Source organism: Cervus canadensis, chromosome 11 (assembly GCF_019320065.1).
Source record: "Cervus canadensis isolate Bull #8, Minnesota chromosome 11, ASM1932006v1, whole genome shotgun sequence".
NCBI lineage: Eukaryota > Metazoa > Chordata > Mammalia > Artiodactyla > Cervidae > Cervus > Cervus canadensis.
Window position 1 is genome coordinate 26,516,622 of NC_057396.1, and position 24,948 is coordinate 26,541,569.

The 24,948-nt window shown below is 60.8% G+C and overlaps 1 protein-coding gene across 5 annotated transcripts in view; it reads right to left on the reverse strand.

Moving 5' to 3' along the window:
- Window positions 1-24,648, reverse strand: part of BCL9L (BCL9 like) — a 28,486-nt gene extending 3,838 nt beyond the window's left edge. Inside the window, exons 1-10 of one of the 5 annotated variants that reach the window (XM_043480915.1) lie at window positions 23,874-24,648; window positions 17,626-17,681; window positions 11,752-11,899; window positions 9,043-9,144; window positions 7,415-7,800; window positions 6,570-6,689; window positions 3,316-3,526; window positions 3,076-3,160; window positions 692-2,975; window positions 5-286 (exon numbers count right to left, since the gene is read on the reverse strand). In XM_043480915.1, the coding sequence (XP_043336850.1) occupies window positions 5-286; window positions 692-2,975; window positions 3,076-3,160; window positions 3,316-3,526; window positions 6,570-6,689; window positions 7,415-7,800; window positions 9,043-9,068 (3,394 nt within the window). In that variant the 5' untranslated portion in view covers window positions 9,069-9,144; window positions 11,752-11,899; window positions 17,626-17,681; window positions 23,874-24,648. The remainder of the gene's footprint in view (window positions 1-4; window positions 287-691; window positions 2,976-3,075; window positions 3,161-3,315; window positions 3,527-6,569; window positions 6,690-7,414; window positions 7,801-9,042; window positions 9,145-11,751; window positions 11,900-17,625; window positions 17,682-23,873) is intronic. The other 4 variants (XM_043480914.1, XM_043480916.1, XM_043480918.1 and 1 more) reach the window with 4 other exon arrangements.
- Window positions 24,649-24,948: the final 300 nt, after the last annotated feature.

Here is a 24,948-nt window from a genome sequence, read left to right on the forward strand (position 1 = left end):
GCACCTGGCCCAGAGCCCTGCGGCGGTGCCGGCGGGGGTAGCAGGGGCCGGTCGGGCAGCAGCTCGTCGTCTGAGGTGGCGATGGTCTTGATGGCATTGTGGTAGAGCGGGGTGGAGCTGGGCATGGCGTACTTGGACATCTGGGACATCATCAGAGACAGGGGGTTCTGGGATGGCGTGGGGTCTGGGGAGGAAGTGAACGGCAGGCTGGGGTTCACAAGGCCGCTGGGGGGGTTGGCAGGAGGCGCTGAGGAGCTGCTCCGGGGGCCGCTGGGTGGGAGGGCACCTACAGAAGCGGGGAGACAGAGAGAGCAGGGGGGTGGTGACTGGGGAGGCCAGGATGAATTTGGCTGCTCACACTGCGGCTTTAGGAAGAGGTCAGCTCCCAGACCTCCACCTGACTCCCAGGCACAGGTGTCCCATCCATTTGGGTTCCCCCATGATCACTACAGCCCACCCATCTCTAGGCAGTTCCTGTAGCCTCAGGGCCCTGAACAGAAAGGAGATCCTAAATATGACACTCCCCCCTTGAAATCCCTGCTATCTGGGCCCCAGCACAGACCCCTTAACTCACTCACTCACTCACACACACACACACACACACACACACACACACACACACACGCCGGGCAAGAACACACCCACCTGGAAGGCGAGTCCAGGGCCCACCTGTCCAGCCCCATTGACTCACCCTGTTCCATGTTGCCCAGGGTGGTGGAAGAGCTCATGTTCAGAGGCGGCTGCTTGTTCTGGGGGACTCCAGGGCTGGGCATGGCTGTCTTGGGTGAGGCGACCCAGCCTGGAGAAGGCACCGCCATGGAGGGAGACTTGAGCCTGCTGGGTGAGCCAGTGGGCGAACGGACGCTGAGTGAGGAGCTGAGGACCTGGGGCGACTTGAGAGGTCCTGGCGGGTTGGCCGAAGGCAAGGGCACCATCTGTGAGGGAGTCTGGGGTGACTTGAGGTTGGCGGAGGGCGAGGTGACCATGGGTGAGTGTACCTGGCTGAGGGTGGGCGACTTCAGGTGCCCCATGCCCGGCGAGCCCATCTGATTAATACTGATGGTGAGGTCTGAAGGCCGTCTGCCCAGCCCCCGGTTCGGGGCTGAATGCACAGAGCCCGGAGGATTGGACGCAGGAGGCAGGGGCATGTGGCTGAGCCGAGTGGTACCCACGTTTCCCATGGGCATTGAGCTCTGGTCGGGGCTGAACATGTCTTGAGTGTTGCCCATGTCCTGGGGCATGGCTTGGTAGGGTCCCTGTCCCCCGGAGAATCCTTGCTGGCCCTGGCTGGGAAACTGCGAGGACATAAGCATCTTCTGCGGGCCTCCCATCATTCCACTGCTGTTCTGGGCCCGCACCCGGGCCATCTCCTCAGGACTGAGGGCCTGAGGCCCCATCATGTCCCCAGGGCCCCGCATCTTCTGCGACATCAGCATCTGCTGCTGCGGGGTCATCTGCACGTTCAGGTTCATGTTCATGTTCATGTTCACGTTCATGTTCATGTTGAGGTTGCCGGGCCCCATGGGCGGGTCCACCTCTCTTAGCCCAGACTGCCCCATGGGGGGGCTCAGGAGGCCCCGACCTCCGGCAAACTCCATGCCCATGGGAGTGCCCGCCAGGCCCTCGCCGCCGGCCATTTGCCCGGGGAACATGGCCGGATCCATCTGCCGGTGCGCCTGCATCATCCGCTCCACCTCCATGCCCTGCCCCATGCCACTGCCGGCCATGCCCAGGGGCCGCTGCATGCCCATCGACCGCTTCTCCAGCAGCTGGTGCCGCAGCAGCTCCTCACGAACCCGAGGGGTCATAAATCGCTCTGCTTCACCCTGCCCACCTGGGTAGGGCACCGCATTCTGGGCAAAATTGCCAGGCCCCCCCATAGGGGGCAAGTCTTCGGTCCAGCCCATGCCTGGCCTCACAGGCCTCTGCATGGCATTCATGGGCACCTCCATGGGCATACCCTGCATGCCCCCAAATCCTGGCACCCGCTGCATCTGGTTGCCGGGGAAACGGGGGCCGGGGAAGGGGGGTCCAGCCCGGACCTGCATGGGATCTTGGACGTCCATGGGCCCCCGCAGCTGGGCGCCCATTCCAGGGGGCCACTGATCCCCCGGCTTGCTGTGGTAGGGGGGCGGCGGCCCCCTCACCATCATGCCCCCCATGCCCATCATGTCCTGCAGCGCGCGGCCCCCGTGCAGCCCGATCTGCTCCTCCTTCCTCCGTTTCTCCTCGTAGTACTCTTCCTGCAGCTTGCGCCAGGCCACCTGCTCGGGGGTCAGGCTGTCCTGGCCCAGCCTCTGCATCATCACGTTCATCTGCCCCACGTCCCCGCCTGGGGGGTGCCCCGGCACTTCATGCTCCAGCGGAGGGCCCCCGAGGCTCTGAGTCTGAGAAATCATGGACTGCAAGGGCTCCTCGTATTTCTTCAGCCCGCTGGGCGGGGCCGTGGGTGGCTGCTGGGGCACGGGAGGGGCTGGTGCTGGTGGTCCCCCCTCACCTGCTCCTCCGGGGGGCCCCTTGAGGAAGGGCTCAGTCTCCCCGCTGCGGAGCAGCAGCCGCTCAATGTCTCGAAGCGTCTGCAGGGAGCGCTCCCGGTGCTCCAGCTGCTCCTTGGACAGGCCCTCCGAGCCCACCAGGCTCCGCTGCCCATTACCGGTGGGGGCCTCCCCGAGCAGGGCGGGGCCGGGGGCGCTGCTGGGGTCTCCTCCAGGAGGCAGCGGGTTGTTGGCGGTGGAAGCTGTAGGGGTGTTGGGGTGGGTCCCCCCGGTTCCACCGCCCGTGCTGGCAGCTCCCACTGAGTTGGGTGTCAGGTCCTGACTGGCATCCTCAGGAGGCCCCTCAGAAGGCAGAGCAGGGGGGGCGCTGCCAGGAGCTGGGGGTGGCGGTGGTGGCAGAGGTGGAGGCTGGGACTGAGGGGTGCCCGCTGACGGCGTGCTCAGGGGTAGCGGTTCCGGGGTGGGCGGCACTTTGGGGGCCTGCGAGAGGACAAAGGCAGACCCATAAGATGGGTCAGGGGAGGCCGCGGCCAGTCCACTGCTCACGGAGCCCCGTGCCCGGACCGGGCGACACACTCACCTGGTCCAGCTTGGCCCGCGGCACGTTCTGCTGGTGGTAGGCGAGGATGGAGTCGGCTCGGCCCTGCAGCACAGCCTCCGCAGCCCTGCACGGGAGGGTCGGGCACAGCCAGCTCAGAGCGCTGGGCGGGACGGAGCCCTCCACCTCACCCACCCCACCCCCAGCCAGCCCTGAACCCCCGCAGGCAGCCAGGACCCCGGGCTGAGGGGTGCTGGGCAAACGGTGGCTGGGGTCACTTACGTGTTGGCCAGGTGGGTGGTGAAGACATACACAAACTGGGAGGGGGGCTTTCCGGGGACACTGCCGCCTCCGCCCCCAGGGGCGTCAGGCCGAAGGCCGGGCGGGGGCCCATGCGGAGGGCCTGGCGCGCTGCTCTCACTGAGGGGCAGTTGGGGGGCTTGGCCGGGACCCAGCTGTGGGGCCGCCATGGCTGGGTCTGCTACATTACAATCTGCACAAGAGAGGAACAGGAAAGAGGCCCAGGTTTAGAGAGAAAAGCCAAGGGGAGTCCCCGCCCCGCTGTCGCATCCCAGAGGTGCCCAGGGACAGAGAGGCTCATGCCCACGGGGTCATCTGGTGCCACCATCTGGCATTTTCTCTAGTCTCGCTTCCAGAGACTTGCCCGAGTCAGGTCTTCGACAAGGATGGCAACTGTGCGGACCACGTAGAGAAGAGATGGAAACCAATAGGCCCCCACGTGCCTGGCGCGCCCTGACTATGCCTCTGGAAGTGACTCCACCTTACCATCACACCCTGGGAGGAAGGAGTCGGTGCACTCCACTCGAGAGAGGAGGAAACAGCCTCGGAAGGGCGAGAGTACCCCCCAAGGTGACAGACAGGCGGCGCAGAGCCCTGCACTTGGCCCGGCTCCGACCCCTCCCGTGGTCTGTGCAGCGGGTGTGTGTTTATGTGTGCACGCCGGCCAGGTGAGGGAAGCAGGCAAAGAGCTTGTACAACTGATGGTCCAAAAGCTGAATGGTGTTCATTCTAGCCCTACCACTAACTGATTGGCAACCTTATCAACAAGATACTTCCTCCCTCAAGGAGTCATTCCTTCATCTGTAAAATGAAACACTAAACTCTAGTCCGGCAGGAGTGGGGAGGGGCTGGCCAAAGAAATGTACTTTTACAGCAAATTCACAACTGTGTCACAAACTAAAAAAACTGAGGAACAGAGAGTTACAAACACCTAACACACTGGGTTCATTCCCCGGGATAGACTGGCCACCCACAGCACTGAGGGAGGTTTTCATCCACGGTCACCAACTTGACAGTAAGTCCTAGCCTAGAAAAGATCTACACTTGGTCATTACTGCTTCCCTTGTGGCTCAGCTGGTAAAGAATCCGTCTGCAATGCAGGATACCTGGGTTCAATCCCTGGGTTGGGAAGATCCCGTGGAGAAGGGAAAGGTTACCCCCCCACTCCAGAATTCTGGCCTGGAGAATTCCATGGACTGTATAGTCCATGGGGTCGCAAAGAGTTGGACACAACCGAGCGACTTTCACTTCACTTGGTCATTACTGGGTCTAGTGAGTGGGTGGGCCCTTTGCCACCAGTACACGTGTGGCCCATAGACAGCGCCAGGACTTACTATTCCAAGTGGACTCCCTTGAACTGGGGAAGTAGCCACTTTCCCACAGCTCAGCGGCAGGCTCCTATCCTTGCAGAAATCTGCTCTGACTCTCCTACCTTATAACGGCCCTGATCTGGACCCCGTCCCTCCAATTTTACATAGAGCCAAAAGTTTGGGGGGTGGGGGACTTGAGAGCCAACCTCAATGTGTGAGGGCTCTCCTGGAGAAGAGGAAGATGCATATTCAATACACAGAACTAGGACTCCTGGGGAAAAGCTATAGGGAGAGAGGCAGGCCTTGTTTTATTCTTTCTTTCTTTGTTCTTTCGGCTGCGCCACATAGCACATGGGATCTTAGTTCCCCGACCAGGGATCAAACCTGTGCATCCTGCTTTGGAAGTACAGAGTCCTAACCACTGGCAATCACTGGACCAGCAGGGAAGTCCCCGGGCTTTATTTCAATATGAAAACTTCTAATACAATGATAACAACAAAAAAAGCTAACACTGTTCTAAGTGTGTTGCATGTATCAACTCATTGACTCCTCATAACAACCCTAAGAGGGAAATATAATTTTTATAGATGAGGAAACGGAGGCCCTTTTCCATCCTTATACAAATGATAAGTAGAAGATCCAGGATATAATCCAAGGGGGGTCTGATTACACAGTCTGTGCTCTTAACTTCTACATTAACTTCTTAACTTCTTCTTAACTTCTGCCCTACCGTTAAAAAGAACTCTTCAAGAATCTAATATCAGTATAACTAAAACAGTAACTGATTGCCGTGGTACTCGGTATGGGATATTAGCAACTTCTTTGATTTCCTTGTGTCTTCATGTTTCTACGATGGTACAGCCTAATTGTTGTAAAAGTGAACTGAGGAGGGTCTGTCCTGGGAAGCAGTGTCTACCCCCATCTACCACAGAAGGGTTTGGCCAGGGTTTCTGAACCACTAGTCAGTCCCCTGGGGGGTGGGGGTACTGGGACCAGGTGATGTTTAAAGTACCGGCCAGCTGACAGGCTGTGTCTGATCCCAAACGCCATCTCCACAGACATGATCTACTCCTTCTAAAAACATCTGCTGAGTCTGTCTCCTCTTTTGCTTCCTAATAACACCTACCTCACAGCACTGCTATCACAATTAAATAAAACAAAGCAACAAAGTGTCCGGCATAATTTCTCTTCTTCCTTTCTACAGTCCCAGCCTTGGAAAAGTTCCCAGTGTAACATTCTCTGACTAGTTCTTAAGCACTGAGTTGTTGCTCCCCACACACAGATGCAAGCGTGGAGGAAAAGCATCAGATCAACATGCACAGGCTTCCCAAGGGCAGGAGTATGTCTGGTTCTCCCCCATCACTTGTGCAAGGCCCAAATATACACTGATCAGTGCAAGAATAAGAGAGGTGGGCGCCCACCCACACCCACTCCTCGTCTTGGTGATGAGGTGGTCAATTAGAGGTTAGGGAAGGGCGCCAGAGACAGTCAATGTCAGCTCACACCCAGGCTTCTTCAGCACAGCTTTGCAGGGTCCAGCCAGCTGTCCAGCTCCCAGGGATGCTGAACCCTCACTGCCCTCCCTCTACTGACCAGTAGGTGGCAGCAGAGGCCAGGAAATCACGGGAGGCGGTGCAGCCAGTGTGGCTGGAGAGGCCACCTAAGGTTCCATCCACCCCACCCAGGTCCCTAAGGACAGGGGGCTACTGAGCACCTGGAAGGCGGGGATTGAGCTGTTGGTGCCGGGAGGGACTGAGTCAGAGATGGGAGAGGAGGAGGGGAGGAGCCCAGGCCCCTGAGTCCTTGCTCCTTTTGGCCCAGCCTGGGTCCTCGAAAGCCCTAGGTGAAGAGAGGGAGGCTCCCTCAGGGCAACTGTTTCCCGGGGACGCCATGGGCCACAGCATCCTGGCAACGATGGGCACTCACTGTGGGCGGCCCCAAGGGGCTTGTCGTCCTCCTCACTGTCCGGGCCTGAGCACCATTCGTCCCCGCTGTACGGCTGCTTCCGCTCCAGCACACAGCGCCGCTTACTCCGGGGTGCCACCTCTGCCCAGGCAGGCAGGCAGGGGTCAGGGTGAGACAGCGAGTACCCGCGAGGGCCGGTCCTCCCACACCCGGGGGCCTCCCCAAGCCCATTCCCCCAGATGGCCTCTGCCCAAGGGGCACTGCCCAGGCCACAGGCCACAGTGGGCACTTTGCCAGCCCCTGGCCCCCACCATAACACCATTTGTTTCTGATTTCTCTCTACAGCCTGGCTGCCTGTCTCCCCTCCCCCACCCAGCACCAAGCCCAACGTAATCCCCAACCACAACTGGTTCTAATTAGGACTAGGGGAGGAGGGGGAAGCTGCTGCTACTCTTCCAGGCCCCAGTGCCTGCTCCCACCAGCTGGAACACCAGGAGGTTCCTGGGAGGTGTATGGGTCTGCGCCTCACCCCAGAGCACCTCCCGTTTCCCCTCTGGGGGCTTTGGTGGGAAAGCAGGAGAGGCCTGAGGCTGACCGACAGTGACCGACGGGAGGCCCCAACACTCTGTGTGGCCCTAAGGATGAAACATCTCCACCCAGTCCTGAGAGAATGAGCAGATGGGTGGGTATAACCGGGGTGGGGAGGGGTGGAGGGGGTGGTAGAGAAAGAGGCTGCCCCTGCATAAATGCTGGAGAGGAATGGCAAGTGAGGATTTGGCCAGGGGTGCAGAAAGATCCTCTCCCAGCCCCTGTGTGTCTAGGACGGTGGACGATGCTGGGGTCTTAGGCATCAGGAAATGGGGTACCTTTGGCCTCTGAATCCAGGGATGGGGTCCCAGCCTCTCGCTGCTCGCCGGAGTCCACAGACACACTCCGCTCCCTCTTCACCTTGCCCTTGAGCGAGCTGAAAGGGGGTACCCCTGCCTGGGGGTTCTTCAGACTTGAGTTGCTAGGTGAGATCTGGTTGGCCTTGGCCCCATGGTTCCCCGCCCCCACGCCCTTCGAGCCCAGGTTGCAGGTGGGTCCTTGGTTCACATTCTGGTGCTGAGATTGGGCCCCGCCATTCCCTGTCTTGCCATGATTGGTCAACTTATTTTCTGGGTGCATTGGCTTGGCTGGGGCAGGGGGGCAGTGGCCGCGGGGGGACAGCGGCGGGCTCCCTGGAGCTTCTCTCCTCCTGGGGTGGGGTAACCTGGGAGGTGGAAGAGACATGAAAAGTTAATTGCAGTGCCAGGGGTGTAGCAAGCCTGGATTTTCATCACCCCATCCTGCCTCACCTAATGGTTGGGGAGGTGGGAGCTGAGTGGCATCTTAAGACCACCAGCTATCCCCTATCTCCCTCCATGGCTCCTCGGACAAGGGCTAATGCCCTTCTCCACTTGGGGAATGAAGATGGGGCAACCCCTCCACCCCTCCAGTCCCCAAATGAAAACCCGGGCCTTATGTTGGCAGAATCCAACCCAGCCCCTAAGCCCCAGCATCCATCAGATTGCAAGCCTCCATGGCAACCCCCTCCACTAGCAACTGGCCAACTCTTAAGCATTCTCTCTTCAAGGGTTTGCTGTCTTCACACTCCTTCCAAGGCCCCCCAACCTAAACTTCCATGTGTCCCAACACCAGCAGGGAAGGAACCCAGGACCTGGGGGTTACTGCTCCTGGCCCAGCCCCATTTCCCCTTGGGGAAGTGGGAGAAAGCACACCAGACTGTGGTGCCCACTGGTCCAGACAGCTCCCCAGGGCAGGAGGGGAATGCCTTTAGAGGGTGCACCAGCAGGTCTGGCCGGCAGGCAGGAGCAAGAGGAAAGGGGGAGGGGACTGGTGCATGGAGCAGACTGAAACCAAGGATTCCTGCAGCCTAGGCTGCGGGCCCTTTAAGCTCCAGCCCGCTCCCCCCACCGCCTCCCCCTCCCCGGAGACCTATTAATAGCCGCTGGAAAGATCACATCACGGGAGAGGATATTTATCCCCCCTCATTCCACACCAGCTCAGATTTATTTCAGCTCTGCTGTCCTGCTGCTGCCGCCTGGCCCTGTCTGCCGGCTTCTCCCGGGGAAGGGGAGGGAGGCAGGCACCGCCCCTCCAGCTCCCACCCCCAGCTAGACCGAGGCCAGAGGGCGCCAGCGGACCCGACAGCGGGGCCGGCGGGGGTCTGCTCAAACCGTTTTTAAGAGGAAAGGACTGGAAGGGACTAGAACTGCAAGCTTAGCTGCTTGCCATTCCCTTCTGTCCCCTGGGCTCAGGAGCTAAAGCTGTAGGCTCCTGCCTGGGGGCAGGCATTCCGATTCTGACCCCCCTAGAGCCCACCGGTGGCCGGGAAGCCAGGTACCCAGGGGGTCTTGCTCTCCAAGCCTGCACGGTTCAGCCCCATCAACACTGGGCCCATCCCTTCCCCTCACTCCACACACACATCCCGCCCTCCACGACACCCACACACCTTGTCTTGTTAGCCAGGATCCTCATGGCTCCCACACACAGTGGGGCTACGGCCCCTGTGCGTGCCCAGGGCCCAGCCAGGTACTCGGTACTGGAGCAGGGACTGCAGCAACAAGCCCCAAAGAGAAAACTTGTGACTTGGGGAGGGAGTGCGAGGAGGGGAGGGGAGACGGGAGGACCCAACAGCCCTGGGACTAGGGTACCGGACAGGGTAGGGTGGGAACGGCCAGGAAGGATTCCAGGTCGGGGTCTGAATCCATCCCTCCCGCACTTTACCCTCAGGGAGCTTGCAGTCTCTAGCAAGTCCCCCGGACCCGCAGGGGCAGAATTCACTAAAAAGATAGGTTGCCAAGGTGCCCGCGTGGGGCGGCTGAGAGGTCTGTCAGGCCCCCGGGGAGGGGGGGGGGGGACGACTCCCGCCCCCAGGCACGACCCTCACCCGGGGGAGGGGGCGGGGGAACCCCTGGCGCCCCGCCCCAGCGCTGCGCCCTGCCCCCGGGCGCCGGGGCGGGAAGGGGGCCGGGGGTGGGGGCGATGCCCTGCCCCCAGCTCGAGGCCTAGCCCTTGCCCATCCCAGCAGGCCCGGGCGGGCAGCGAGAGGCCTGGCGGGGCCTCGGGGCTGCAGCTGGGCTCTTCTGGAGACCAGTAACGCTGGCTCAGATTCCTCCCCGACCGCAAGAATGCAGGAGCCTCCCCTCCCCCCGCCCCGGCACCCCACCCCGCCCCCTCCGGCAGAGCCCGAGCGCAGAGGCAGAGCGAGCGAGCGAGCGAGCGACAGAGCCAGCGAGCCGGGGAGCGGGCCACGGGCAGGGCTGCAGCGTGCCTCTCCCGGCCCCGCACGCGCCGCCCCGACAGACCCACGGCCAAGGGCGGCGAGGGGCCGGGCGCGCGCCGCGGCGGGGCCCAGGTTCAGCTCCGCGCCGGGCGCCGCCAGACAGGAGCCCCGGGAACCCACCAGCACCCGAACTCTAGACTCACACGCACACACACACACTCGCAGCTCACACGTGGACGGGGAGACAAAGACACGCACGGAGCCCAGGAAACTAGAGGCGCGCTCAAACGCCGGCCCGCGGAGGTGTGCGGGATGGCTAGGGAGGCGCTGGCCGAAGCAGGAGCGCAGAAATAGCCGGGGGCGCACGTTTCCAGAGGCGGCCAGAAGGCAGAGAGGGGGCGCGTCGACTCATTGGACAGATGAAAAGACTGAGGCCCGACAACAAGGGAGCCACAGAGAGCTGAGCCCGGTAGTGACAAAGGAACACACACGGGGCCAGAGATACACCAGCCAACAGACTTACACAAACACGGAAGCCTCACCCGACTGCCCCCGGTCCTGTCCCCCCGCCCCTCCCGCAGATCCCAGGAAGGGGTGGGGGAGGGGAGGAGCCTTGGGCCGGGAGCTCCGTCCCGGTGACAGGCCCAGCCAGACACCGGGGCACATTCCCTGGCGGGCTGCTGCAGGCCGGGCTGGGACCTAGGAGGCCCTGTGGGACACCAGGTGGGAGTCTCACCCTAACTTAACCCCAGGGCACATTGGCCTTCTCAGCGGAAGATTGCTCCGGTTCCAGGCCTGGCTGAACAGCAGCGGGCGGCCAGTCCCCAGGCCAGTCACCTCGGGGGAGAGGTTAGGTGGAGAGAGCCGGAGGGCACCTGGGCTTAGGGGCAGGCCCATGACAGACAGGTGTCCCAGGCTTCCCCCTTCCCCACCTCGCTGATCCTCAAAACTACCAACCACCTGCCACGGCAGTATTTCTATCCCCATTTCACAAAGAGGAAACTGAGATCTGGGAGAAGGAAGTCAGAGGCCCCTGGGTCGCATGACCATTACATGGGCCTACCAAGACCCTGTTCCCCCGCTGTTTCCCCCACACTGCTGTGTCCTCCCCTTCAGTCATGACGGCGTGTCTGTGCCTGCATCAGACAGATGGGCTTCCAGTAGGGCAAAGGCTACCCACTTTACTTTCCTCTGTTTACAGCTTCAAATATTGGGGCATTTAGTAGTTTGGGAAGGGGCTGTTAGAAAATTCATCCTCTCCAGGGTACCCAGTGGGGCCAAGGCTCCTCTCCAGAAGAATCTTTGAGTTGCCCTCCCTTCTAGGACTCCACCCCCTCGCTCCCACCCAGCATGACGAGCTGAGTCAAGTACAGATGAGTCAGGACTTTCCCATCTCACACCTCCCCCTTTTGCCCCTCAGCAGCCCGCCCCAGATCACAGAGACCCTCCTGCTCTATGTACTTAGAGTCCCCGGAAGAGACCTGGAAAGCCCTGGGGATGGAGGCAGGAACAAAGTGAGGGGGGCTTCTTGGCACCAGGCCAGGAGCCCCTGAGGGGGGTGAAAGGGATGCAGCTCTTCGAACACAGACCTGGGCTCCTCTTAGGGGGTGGGATGGGGTGGGGAGCAGTGACATGCTTACAAACAGGGAGCAGGTGCCAGTCACCCGAGTGAAGGGCCAGGAGCAGACCCATGAGAATGGAGCCCAGGAGGCTGCTGAGACAAAGCCTGCCTGAGATCTTGCCATCCGGGTGCAACGTGGAGGGGCAGGCCGGGGGGGGGGGCAGTGACCTAAGGGTCAAAGTGGACCTGACCTTAGCTGGGGGAGGGAGACCAGAAAGGCTTTGATGGATGCCCAGGACCTCCAGGGGGGACAGGCCAGCTCCCTGCTCAACACAGAACTGCCACAGGTATAGCACACAGCAGTGGCCACTTACCTCTGTTCAGCGGCTCCCACCTTGGGAGCCTCTGCTTGATTTGCCTACCAGCACACCAGTCTCAAAGCCCAGCTCCAAACCACCCCAAAGAGGCACTGAAAACACTGCTTGGAGGGTCCATGCTTCCGCAGGCAGTGGGCAGACGCCTCTAGAGAGGAAATGGGCAGCTAGGAACCCTGTGTGGCTGAAAGAACAGAGACTTGCTGGGAGTATTAGGGGTGGGATCCTTGGCCACTGGCCTAGGGAGAGGCAGCCCCCAAGACAACAAGGTTCTGAGTCCCCTTTCTCCAGGGTCCCTAGAAGCTCTCCTCTATCACCCAGGTCACTTCCTCTTCCTGAGGTGGTGACTCAGCGGGGTGGGGAGGTCAAGGATTCCTAGCCCAGCAGGAAATCTGCTCAAGAACCAAGGTGTTGCTGGGGACCCTCTGTGTGGGGACTTCCAGGGTTGGGGGGGGCCTTCCCCTAAGCCTGGTTCCTAGCAGTTCTCCCCACTTCCCCCCACCTCCTGCCAAAGGAGACCATGCAAATCAACCATTTTTGTCTGGGAGTTTCCAGCCCCACCCCACCTGAAGCCCCAAGGTGATGTCTGGCAACCCCAGCCCTGCTGGGACATGGAAATTCCTGGCCCCAGACCCTCCAGTCTGGGGTCTTTGAAGGGTGCTTCAGGGGTGAGGGGTGGATTCTGCCCTTGTGGGGACCACCAGGCTAAGTAGCACTGCCTAGAGAAGCTAGAGGTCGCCTCACTTGGCTCCCGTAGCCAGGGCCCCTGTGGCCAGGCCTCAAGAAGCAGTCATAGCCTGGCAGTGGGGTGCCCCCAAAGGCTACTGCCCAATCCCTGGCTGCTCCCTCCCCTCAGGGGGGAGGCGGGGGAGGAGGTGAGGGGCACAAGGAAACAAGACGGGGCAGGAAGCCCAGGCAGGCGGCGGGCACTCTGGGCCAGGCACAAACAGCCAACACAGGAAACCACAGCCCACCCCCGCCCACCCCACCCGCCCAAAGCTCTGGAGAAAGGAGTGCCAAAAGCCTGGTACCCCCGCGGGGGCAAGGGCCAGGGGTTAGCCCGGGGCAAGGGAGGGGCAGAGGCTCTCCAGCCTTCTCTCAGCCCCAGACCCCACCTGGGGAGGGGGAGAGGAAGCCGGGCTGCCAGGGAGGGTGCTGCCTCTTTAAATCCACCGAAATCCTGAGCTAGGCCCAACCCAGCTCTGGTTTCACAGGAAGGAAAGGCGCTCTGGAGCCAGTAGGGCAGGAGGTGGTGGCTGGAATTAGCCCCACCGGCCCAAATATATCTGGTCTCCGCCTGCCACCCCTCCGGCACTTCCTGCCCCCTGGCACCTGCACCACCGTGGGGGTGGGAGAGGGTCTAGGGGCTACTCCCTCCCCTGTGGGGGACCCCGGGCTCTCCAGGTGCCCTGTTGCTGCGGACACGTGGTAGGAGGTGGTGTCCCCAGCCCGATCCCCAGAAGAGACGAATGGACAGGGTAGCTCCCTGGGGACCCTCACCTGGCCTCTATCCTCCAAGGGGTTAATCGGACCCTTTTTTGGGGGGGGATTAGGGGTGGCCCAGGAACCTCCTCCAAACTGCCTGGCGGCTGGGAACAATGGGGCCATTGTGGGAGTTGCGGAGTGCGGGCAGACTGCTGGCACAGGCAGCGCACCAGGGGCGGGCCCTCACCCAGAGCCCGCCTGCCCGCCGGGCTCTCTCCCCCAGGTGCTGCCGGCGACAGAGACATCCTCCCAGCCCTCACCTCGCCAGCCGGCCCCAGACTCCTGGCACCGGCAGCACCTGGAGGGCCCTCCAGCCCTGCCCACGTTGCCATCCAGACTGCCATGACCCTACAGGAAGCAGGGGCATGTGCACCAGGACGGGGTGGGGGTGGGGGCTGACGAGACAGGATGTGTGCCTGTGATCCTCCTGCAGGGAAGACAGGAAGGCCACATGGGGTTTCTGGTGTCAGTCCTGGCACCCTCAGACCAGAAGGGCTTAGGGGATTCTGAGAGTGGTGACAGGCAGGGCCCCCTGCCCCCAGGCCTCAGTTCCTAGGCTCATTTCAGACCTGCTCCCTGAGGAGGCCTAGCCCTGGCAGCCTTGCTGCCCTCTGGGGCCACGACATGGCAGGCAGTGAGTGACGCAGTGGAATGAGAGGTGGGTTTGCAGTCAGGCTGACAAGGTTGCCAATCACATCCCACCAGCTCTGAATGACAGGACTTTATCCATCCCTTCAGCCCTTAGAGCCTCAGTTTCCTCATCTGCAGAATGAGGATCAATGTATCAAGTGAGATGCTAATAGTGAAACTAGCCAACAGAATGCCTGTGCCATAGCCCTCAACAAACCACCTCTGGCCATGATGCCCCCTGATCTACCCCCTACATGGCACCCAAATCCATGGGCATTTGGTAAAGATGGGCACTGTTGAGAGATTTGCTCTTGATGGCTCAGTCGATATAGGATCTGCCTGCAATGCAGGAGACCTGGGTTCGATCCTTGGGTTGGAATGATCCCCTGCAGAAAGGAATGATTACCTACTCCGGTATTCTTGCCTGGAGAACTCCATGGACAGAGGAGCCTGGCAGGCTGTAGTCGATAGGGTCACAAAGAGTCGGACATGACTGAGTGACTTTCAAGACATCAGGCCCACAGGCATCATCTCAGTGGTATCAAGTACAAAAACTTGGCTCCTCCTCTGTCCTCACAGAGGCCAGGTCCCTCGGGCGAGGACTCCTCTGGGCCTCACTGGGTTTATCAACATTCAAACCCAGAGCCTGAATCCAGAGAGCAGTTATCCACTCTCTTACCCTCAGGGCTGTCTCAGAACCCCAGGAGAATAGCAAAGGGGAGTTTCCTTCCAACAGTGGCCACATCCCGTCCAACAGCCACCCCAACCCCTTGGCAGTCTCCCTTCAGGATCTAGGCTGGGAGGAAGCAGGAGCCTACTTTGTTACCATGGGCCTCTTTAAAGAGTGGAGGGTCTGAGAAGGTAAGAAGAGCAACTGGGACACGCAGTTCTGAAAGTAGAGATCCAGAGAGAAGACCTATCCTCTTCTCAGCTAAAGAAGGCTGTCCCTCTTGGGGTGGCTCCACAGCCCCCAAAGGGTTAACAAGGCCCTAAAAATAACCTGCTCCCAGCAGGACCCACTGATTGGAGCCCTCCAGCCATCTGTTCCCATTTTCTCCTGTTCACATTGGAACATCTGAAACCAGCCCCAGAGCCCCAGCCCGATCCCAAAAATAGCCCCAGCCTGCCCAAGGAACAGGCCCCAGGGGCTGGGCAAAGGTGGCATGGCCGGCCCAGCAGTCAGGCATGGCTCAGGCCAACACTGATGCCTCACTCCCAGGCCCATGGAAGGGAAGAGATTCCTCTGTTCCCAGAAAGACGTGGTGAGTAGAGCCAGGGGCTCCAGCCCACCTGCCTTGGTACCAGGCCAGAGAAGATCCCCAGGAGTCCTGGAATCCCAGGCACTCTGCCACATCTGATCACTTTTACTCCCGATGAGACCAAACCACGTGCCTGCAGAGCTTCCCTCCTGGTGGGCATGCCTGCTACCCTGGATCCTCACCCAAAAGTTCCCAAGCCTTAGCCCCTCCATCATCCCACTCTCATCCCAGGGCCTTTGGGAGCCTTGCTCACCCAGAGTCACTCAGCATTCTCCCCTGGCCTGCCCCAGGGCACACAGGGTTGAAACAGAACGTTTCCCAGCCTTGCCCACATGTACTCATGTGGGCTACCCATGCATGGGTAGCAGAGGAAAGGGTTCCGGGGTTGTCCTCTGGATGCCGATATGACCCCACCCCTCCTCTGGGCTTCAGGATGGACTTCCTGCCCATCTGTGTGCAGCAGGTGCTGGGCCTGCCCATCTGGGCTTCTACACATATCAGAGACCTTGGCATTGCCCCGCCACACTCAGGGAAAATGCCGTGGGCCCCAAGGCAGGCCTGACAGCTGCCATCCGTGTCACAGCTCCTCATGCTACTCTTCTCCCCAAGGAAGGTCCCGGACCCCTCAGGCCAGGAAAGAGAGGAGGCAGCCATTTAAGCCACTGAAGGAGCGTGTCTTAAGGGCTGTTCAGCCGGTAAAGGAACAGAGCAGCAGGAGATGGGACGGTGGGAGGTGTGTTGAAGAGGATCTGAGCTAATAGCCTGGGAGAGGAGGGGCTCGGCCCTGAGAAGTGCTGGGCGATGGGGAGGCAGGCAGGCCCTAAGCCCTCAGACCCTTCTCCAGGCCCACAGCTATTTCCCAAACTTGCAATCATGATGCCTGCCAGCACCAGCAGTGGGGAAACTGAGGCAGCAAGAAGGTGGGTCTGGAAGGCTATTAGAATCTAGGAATCTCAAGCATTGGAAAGGCTGTTTCTTCCCCACCCCTATCTCTCCCTGCTAAAGCCTCTGGGAGGATCAGGGGTTCCTATGACTAATAATAATTAGGAAAATCTCTAATATTTATTGAGCATTTACTGTGTAACATCAAGCTGCTAATCACAGCCATTATCTAATTTAATTCTCTAATTTAGTACTCTACAAGAAAAGTCTCTTATCCCCACTTTACAGAGAAGAAAACCGAGGCACAGGGACATTGAATGACTTGCCTAAGGCAGACAGTCCAAACTTAGAAGAGTCAGGATTTGCACCCAGATACTCCAGCCGTTTGCTCTTAACCATTTCACAATACAGGTTCGCCCTGGCGCCTCACTCCCTCATTCCAGACTCCCTCCAAACCTGAAGCGCAGCAGGTCCTAGCCAGAGGCCACAGTTCCTACTCCGGACGAGATCAAAGAGAGGCCACAACTCCCCGCCCCCTCAACCCAGGTGCCTGGCCCGCTGGGGCTCTGAGAGTAAAGTTCTTGGGCCACCCCAGCCCCGCCCACCCCCAACCTGTCACCTGTCACCCATCCTGGTCCCTAAGAGTCTGGGGAGGGAGCCCAGCCCAGCAAGTTACCATGACAATAGCACAGGCCCCTGCTGAGAGGCCCAGAGGCTGAGGAGTCTGTGGCCCCTCCCACTTCGCAGGTGGGGGTCAAAGGTCAAGTGGGACTCCACTAGTGATGGGTGGAGTCTCAGCCCTGCCCCCCACCTGCTCGGCCACACCTGGCCACTGCCCCCCAGTGTTTTCACTGCCTGATTGGAAGCAGGACCACTTTCCTCCCAGCCCCTGGGTGGTGGTTGCCTCCAACAGGGAGGGTGGGGGGATTCGAAGCCCTTTTCTCCTGAGGACAGTCTAGAAGGGCCTCCTCCCAGTCCTGTACTTTCTCCAGCTTTCCCTAGTCTGGGATCCTACAGGCATGTTTGTTGTGAATTCAGGGAGTTGTTGCTAAGTAAGGAAGAAAGGGAGGGAGGGAGGAGGGAAGGAGGGGGTGGGGTGGCAATAGGGAGAAAGTGTGCGTGTGCGTGCGTGCGTGCGTGCGTGTGTGTGTGTGTGTGTGTGTGTGTGTGTGTGTGTGTGTGTGTATCTAGGAGCCAGGGCAGAAACCACATACCGTGGCTGGTGGCCACCCTGGCTTTGACTCAGCCAGCTCAGGCCAAAGCCAGCAGGCAGGGGGTAGCAGGCACTTGGGATGACCAGGAAGGAAACCATACCTTGCCCTCCAGGGGTGACTGGGCTGGGGCTCCCCACCACCTACCCCGGCTGGGACTTTCACTGGAACTGCGGCTTCGGCGCTTTAACCCTTCCTGCCCGGGCCCCGCCCCCATCCCCACTGGGTCCCAGGTTGTAAGCTGTCAGCACCCCCTCCTCTGGGGGAGGAGAATGAAAGGAGAAGTAGGGGCAGAGAGCCAGGAGGAGGGCGCTCAAGACAAAAAGCCAAGCAGGAGGCTCCGGCAGAGGCAGGCAGAGCTGAGCGCAGAGGGTGTGAGGACACACACAAGCACACAGACCTCTCACCTCGGGATAATGCGTGTCGGGCTCGGGCTCAAGGGTGTGATCGGGGCTGGGGCTCCCTGTGGAGAGAGGGTCACAGCTCGAAGCCCCGGGCCAGCAATCTCTACCCCTGCTCCTCCCAGAACCCCAGCCCCACCCCCCGCACGCACACCGCTAAGCGTGTACACAGACGGGCTTGTAGCTCCAGGAAGTCCCGGAGCTACTCGGACACCACCCCCCCTCCACGGCTTCTGTGGATTGGCCGGGAGCCAGGCCTGACCCAGCCGCCCCACCGCACGGCTCCCCCTCCCTCCCCTGGAAGCAGGAAAGGAGCAGGCCCTGGAGATGCCTTAGGGCTCAGCCCCAGGGTCGGGGGGTGGGGTGGGCAGGACTCCCTCGTCCTGGCCTGAGGACTTGGGTGTGAGGGATGGATGACAGGAGGCCTGAGGACCCCAGCTTCCAGCACCCGCCACCCCGGGATTATCCTGTGTCAGGGAAAAGAATGGCGTGGGTCCTCTGTCCCTGTGTGGCCTCCCTTGTCCCCGGAAGACTCCAGTCCTGGGGACTGGGCCTAGCTGGGAGGGCCTGGAGGGAGAGAATCGGGCTTAGCAGTTCAGCAGGAGGGGGCTGGGTGAAGCTCCCACAGGCAGGCAGGCGGGAGGGAGGCTGGTGGCTCGGCTCAGTTTGTACTGGGGGTCAAAGGGGAGTTCTTTTCCGAAGAATTCTGGGACAGAAGCCAACTAGAGCAAGCTGCTAACTACCCCTCCCTCCCTCTCTCACTGCAATGGGGGGGGGGGGGGCGCTGTCCCTGCCAACCAGACTTAACCCTCTCCAGCCTGTGGTGTGCCCAGGCCCAGGACAGGGGGTTTGGGGAGGGGACCTCCTGCTGGGCCCAGCTTCCCATTCTAGGGGGGAAAGCGTAGCGTGCCTGCCAGAACATGGGACCACCTGTCCCCATCTGGTACCGCCCTGTCCTACCATCACCTGGGTGACTTTTCTGGGCTCATCTCCTGAAGGTGTCTGCAGTGACGGGCGTGCAGGTCTCAGAGACAGAGATTGAGAAACAAACTGAAGATTCCTTGCCAAGGCCCTCCCCCTGCTGGGTCACTGAGCACTGTACCAACCTGTGCCCTTACCCCTCCTCTCCTCCCAGAGGCCATGGGAAGGGGGGTTAGAAGGAGACAGCTTCTCTCTCTGCTCACCTCTGCTGCTGTCTCCATAGGCCCTAGACTCCGACAACCAGCCCCTGCCCCAGCCCTCTTCCTCTTCACTGACTTGCTACAAGTGCTTCTAGAAGAAAGTAGTCAATTATAGCCTGAGGTCCCAGGATGGGAAACTGAGTCATAGCAAGGCATCAGAGTTCCAAGTGCCTGTATCCCGTGCAAACATGACCATCACAATTTTAGCTTTGGCACAAAAAAGAAAGAAAGAAAGAAAGCTCCCCCTAACAACCTCTCATCCTGTAGAACACAATAAAGGACTGTAGAACAAGAAGGACTTCTCAGGGTCAAGGCTACAATGGCAGCTGGCCCCATACCCAATGCTTCATATTTCTGGGGTGGTATAACCCCCCAAGAGACCAGGCCCCTCTGTCTTCTGCTCAGGCTGGAAACATGAGTGTCTTGTTTTGTTTTGCTGTCTGCCCCTAACTAGCAAAGTCAACTTTTCTGAAAGCTCCCAGGTCTGGTGAGGCTGGCTGTTTCTTGTCTCCAGTGAAGCAAGCTACCCCAAGGGTGGGGGTGGGGGGGTTAAGTCCCTTCCCCCATCCCTTTCTGGAGAGCACTGGGCCTCCCTGTCACAATCCCTCCGATAGCACCAGGACAAGAAGAGGGTGGACTGGGAGCATCAGACCCCTTGAGATGCTGGGTGGCTGGGGAGGGCAGAGGAGGAGAGTCCAGCTCTGGGGACAGTTTATCCCAAAGTCTCCCCACTGCACACTTTCTCTCCAAGGACCACAGAACTGCCAGAAGTCTTGGCCTCCCTCCAGAAAACCTCCCTTTCAAAGGACAGAGGACTTCATGTCCCAGGGAGCTGTGGGGAGACCTGTGGCTACACCCCCAGACGTGTTCTGAGGGAGGAGGATAGAGGCGGGAACAGAGTGAGCTGAGTGTGTGCATGTGCACACACACACACACACACACACGTGTATCAAAGACACAATCCCAGGCACACACACTCCTCAGACATGTGTACCTGGGAGAGAAACAGACGCAACCCCCAAACACACACAACCAAGATACCTCTTTAAAATAACACAAACTCTCCAAAACTGACTCCTTCAGACACACAGAGGTGCCCACACTCATAGAGAAAGCCCAAAGGGGCCCAGGAAACACAAATGACGTCGGCCGGTCACACAGAACTGCTGACAGAAGGTAGACCCACACTGGGATACACGCGCGCACACACACACTGAGTAGTATGCACATGGCCATGTGCTAGCACAAACTCTCTGTCTCTCTCACACACACACCCAGGCAATGCACAGCATGAAGCCAGATTAGAGCACTAAATTCTGGGCTAGTGGGGAGGAGGGGAGTCAGAGGAGGGTGGAGAAGTGCTCAGGGATTTCAAAACAATCCTGGTTTCGAAATGCTGGAAATGCTGGATTCAGGGCCATTCTCAGTTGAGGCTGGGGGTGGGGGGAGGGGAGGAGGAGGGGAAGACAGGCCAGCACAGGGCCACCAGCCTGTGGGAGGAGGGACTTGGACAGAGGGCATCCCAGCCCCCGGGGATGGGGACTCAGCCAGACACCAAGGTTAGGAGGGGCAGGTGGCCAGGGCCCAGCTGGGAGGGCCCGGGGTGGAAAGGAGGCGGAGAAGGGGAGGCCTCTGCTCCAGCCACTGCCTGGAGAAGTCGGAAGGCAGCGGGGAAACTGCCTGGGCCCTCCTCGTCTACCTGGGGGCGGTGGTGGCCACCTTCTCCCCAGCAGAGTGGCAGCTGGTTCCCCTTGGCTGCCGGCTAGCAGAGCCCCGAGGCAGGCCTCAAGCTACGGGGCAGAGAGTGTGGGAGGACAGCAAGGGCCTGCGGCGGGTCAGGGACCCTCCTTGGGACCCAGGGCCGCCCCCCCCCCCAACAACACACACACTCAGGGCAGGGTAGGGGACATCTCCCAGGGAACCCGGAGCTTCTCCCCTCTCCATGGGGAGGGCCAGCCCTTACTTAGGAGGCTGAGGCAGTACTACAGACCCCCACACCCAGGAAGTCACCCCTCTCCTCCCAGGGCACCAGAATGTCCTTACCGCCCCTCCCCCAACCCCCAGGGAAAGTCTCTCCCAGGGAGGGGAGGTCAGGCCAGGCTGGGGGTGGGGCTCTGGAGGCCCGGCCCTGGCACCCAGTGGAGGAAATTCCAGGCGGTAACTCCAGGCTGCCTTCAGGGCGGCCCCAGTGACCGGCAGCGGATCCAGCGCTGTAGCTTTCTTCACCTCGCCCCTTCGCTCCTAGCTCTGGCTACCTGGCCCTCCAACTGGGAGTTAGAGGGTAAGACCTGGGGAAGCTTGGCATACCCTGGAGGAACCTCTGGAGGAGCCTCGACTGGCCCCTTGGCCTGTCAGAGCCTTTTGGCAACAGATCCGTAGGGGGACAGCCCCCGCAGTATGGCTGCGGGTGGGCAGCTGGCGGGGCTGGCAGGCAGGGACACAGATGCCAGGTTAGAGCAGCCAGGTGCTCAACAGGTTGAGCCAGTCCCTGGAACAACCAGCCCCACCCTGGGGAGAGCAGGCCTGGCAGAGGCTCACTGCCCGCGGCACCCAGCCTGTACCCGCTTGGCTCCCACGGCTGCCCACTTTCCCACGGTGTCATCCCCTCTGCCCCCTCCCCCCCCCAAGTCAGCAACCTAGCAGAGTCCAGGATTCCTGGCACCGGGAAAGGGTGCTGTTTTCCAGCACCCCTGGGTGCCCAAGCTCTCAGGGTGCCTCACTACCAGCAACCCAGGAGCCCCCAGAAGAGTCAACGTGGCATCAGGCCAAGGAGAACCCCCAAGCACCCCCCACCTCCTTGGAGGCCTCTTCCAGTCCTGGGCAGACTGGACACCCAGACACCCTGGCTCCCCGCAGCTGCCCGCCCAGGGCACTGGGACAGAGCGGCAGCCTGTGGCGCCAGAGGCCTTGCGGAGGGCCCCCAGTTCCCGCCTTGGGCTCCCTGGAGGTGGGGCTGCTGTTCTGGGTGGCTCCCTCCACTCCTGCCAGAGCTGTCTGCAGCCCTGGTCCTTTCCTTCCACCCCACTCCTGGGCTCCACGGAGCTCCATCCCAGCCCCTCCCCCTGCAGGCGGGCAGCCCCCTTTGCAGGCATCTCCTTTAATCTAAAGCAGGTGCCAGGCATTCCAGCCCTTGCTGAGTCGACACTGCCACCCACTAGGCCTGTGCCCAGAAGGCTATTGCCCTGCCTGTTCATGGAAGTTGAGTCCCCAGCCCAGGGCTCCTGTTTAACTCACGTACCCAGAAGTTGGGAGGCAGAAACTATCCAGAGAAAGCATGAGTGCCCAACACAGACTCAAAAAGCAAGTTCACTGGGTCCCACATCATCACTGTTGTGATCACAAACACTAGCCCCTCTCTGGGACTCCGTCATCTCTTCCCACCTGGACCCTCAACCTCAGTACCTGGAGACTCACCCTGAGTCTCCATATGGCCCTCCAGAAGCTGTGTCCAGCGTGAAAGCCCTGCTAGCCCAACCACAGGAGTTACTCTGTATCCAAGACTATATATAGTCTCCCCTTCAGGAGAGAATTCTCCCCAACATTAACCCCTGCCCCACCCCAATCTGGAGCAACACAGGTTAGCGAAGAACCTCCAGAAGAAACTGGCCAGAAGGCTGATCTTCCAGGCCTGGTGCTCTAAGGCCAAGGAACCTGATCAGCTGAGGGAAGGCAGCACCTTCCGTCCTGATACCAGACCTCCCTGCCCCTTACCTTTCTCTCCCATTCTTACTCTGTCCTGAGGCTTCTATCAGCAGGCGCCTCAGAGCTGATACCAGAAAGACAGGGCCTGAACATGCTCTTCCCCTGGGGCCATGAAATCACGGTCCTGACCTAGAGAAGGCAGCCAAGCCAGTGCTGGGGGGGCAGCAGACAAGCCAGGCAGCCCCAGCCCAGAAGTGGCTGATCCTTGGAGAGGCTGAAGATGGGGGAAGAGCAAGGGGAGCGGAAGCCCACCCACCCTGCAGGTCTCATTCAGAGAGCTGACCTCCTCCAGAGGCATCAGCAGGGTTACAGCAGACACTGTGTGAAGACAGCTTTCCTAGGTAAAACAGGAAACCAAGGCCAAAGATCAAGGGGGCCTCCAAGCCCCTTTCCCAGGGCTCAATCACATGCCCAGCTCACCTCTCCCAGAATAACACTTTTCCTCCCTGCATCAGAGGCCCCCCTAGACACAGACACAGACCCACACCCCAAGCAGCAGACAGACAGAAGGAGGAGGGAGGAGGGGGTGTCAGAAAAACCCGGAAGGAAGGAAGCTGGACAGACAGACAGAAGCTGATCCTGGCTTCCCTGCTCCAGAGAGACACCCTCCGAACTCCCTGACCGTCAGGGACACCCTCTCTCTCAGCTCCTAAGAGGACCTCAGTGTCCCCCGAAACCAAATTCCAACAGCCCTGGCACAGGGCATACTCCAGCCAAGCAAGAAGCCCTAAGCCTCCCTTCTCTTCATCATGTTACTCTCCCAAGAGCTCTTGGGACCAAGGCAGGGGCCATCCCCTCTGAGCCTATGCAGAGACACCTCCAAGGAACTGTGTGACTGCCCCACCCCCCAACCAAGCCCACACCAGAGTCTTGGGGAGACTTCTCTAGTCACAGCCCCTGCTGCTCCTAGACAGTGCTTGGGGGCAGAGGGGGACCCCCAGCAATCTCCAATCCCAGTGCACCTCCTTCCGGAGGATCCTATCAGCCAGGAGAGGAGTGCTGGGGGCTGAGACCCAAGGGGTTGGTGAGCCTGGGAGGGGGACTACATCTCCCAGAAGCCCCCAGGGCAGGGTTGCTGCTCCAGCTGGCCCAAGGCCGGCCTTGTTCTCTGCGCTAGGGTGGCAGGGTCCCCTGGCTGCCCCTAAGCCCTCCCCACTGTGCTCTGGGGCTGCCAACCTGATTGGGGACCCAAGAGTAGCCTCCGCTAACCCTGGGGGCGTCTCCCACCCCTTATACAGCCTGAGGGTGCGTGCCAGAGGGCCAGAGACAATCAAACTGTGTCCCCCCTCCCCAGTTCGAACTGGATCTCCCTCCTCGCACCTCAGCTGGCCTGACATGACTTTTCGCCCTCGATCCCAGCCCACCCCTCACCTCGCGCGGGTCGGGGGTCCTCACGCCAGGCCGGAGTTGGACGCCATGACCAGGTCAGGGTCGGTGGGTGGATTGGGGTCCTCCTGCTCGCCAGGTGGAGGTGCGGAGGAAGGCGGGCAGGTGGTGATCTTTTGATCCTGGACGCCTTGATCTCAATACCAACCCGGCCCGGGAGTGGGTATCCGGGGGTCGCTGGGAGCCTGGGTTCCTGCCTCCCAACCGCGGAGCATGGTCGTGGGCGCCGGGCAGCGGCTGGAGAGCGCGCACACCCGCCCGGCTCGGGGCTCGGGGCTGGGGTCTCGGCCCCAACCTCACGGCTCCGGCTCCTGCTCCTCCTCCCTTCCTTCCTTCCTTCCTTCCTTCCTTCGCCTCCTCCTTTCACTTTCCCCGAGGCCCGCGGGGAAGGCGGGCGCGGGGCGGGGAGGGGTCTGTCTGGGCGCTTATTGTTGGTCGGCCGCGGAGGGTCCGGGTCGCAGCCCCCGGGCGGCGCGGCGCCGGGGGACCCAGGCGTGCGGGTGTCCGGCCGGCTGGCTCCGGGCGGCGGCGGTGGTGCAGCGGCCCCGAGTCCGGGGCATGTCCGGCCACTGGCTCCGCCGCTCGCCGCCGCCTTCCCGGGCTCCCCTGCGCTGCCGGAGCCTCGCTCGCCCCTCCACTCGGCTCCGCTCCCCAGCCTGAATAAGCATCGGGGCTCTCTGGCTGCCTCCTTCTGCCTTCATACCAGAGCCCGGAGAGGCCCCTGTCAAAATAAGAGCTCCCCCATCTCGCTCGCCTCCTCGCCCAACCCGGCTCCCCCAGCCTCCCAGTGGTCTGACTCGGTAAGGCGCCCGGCCGGCTAGCGGGAGGCTGGTTGGCCGGGAGGCGGGGTGGGGGCTTCTATCCCTCCCTCCACCCCATTCCCAAGGACTGGGGAGGAGACGTGCTAACATCTCTGGCTGGGGAGAGGTTTGACAAGCCTACCTGCCTATCTACAGTGATTGGAAGCAGTGGGAGTTGCCTAGACCTCCCCACCCCACAACACACACACACACACACACACACACACACACACACACACACACACGCACGCACTCCACTA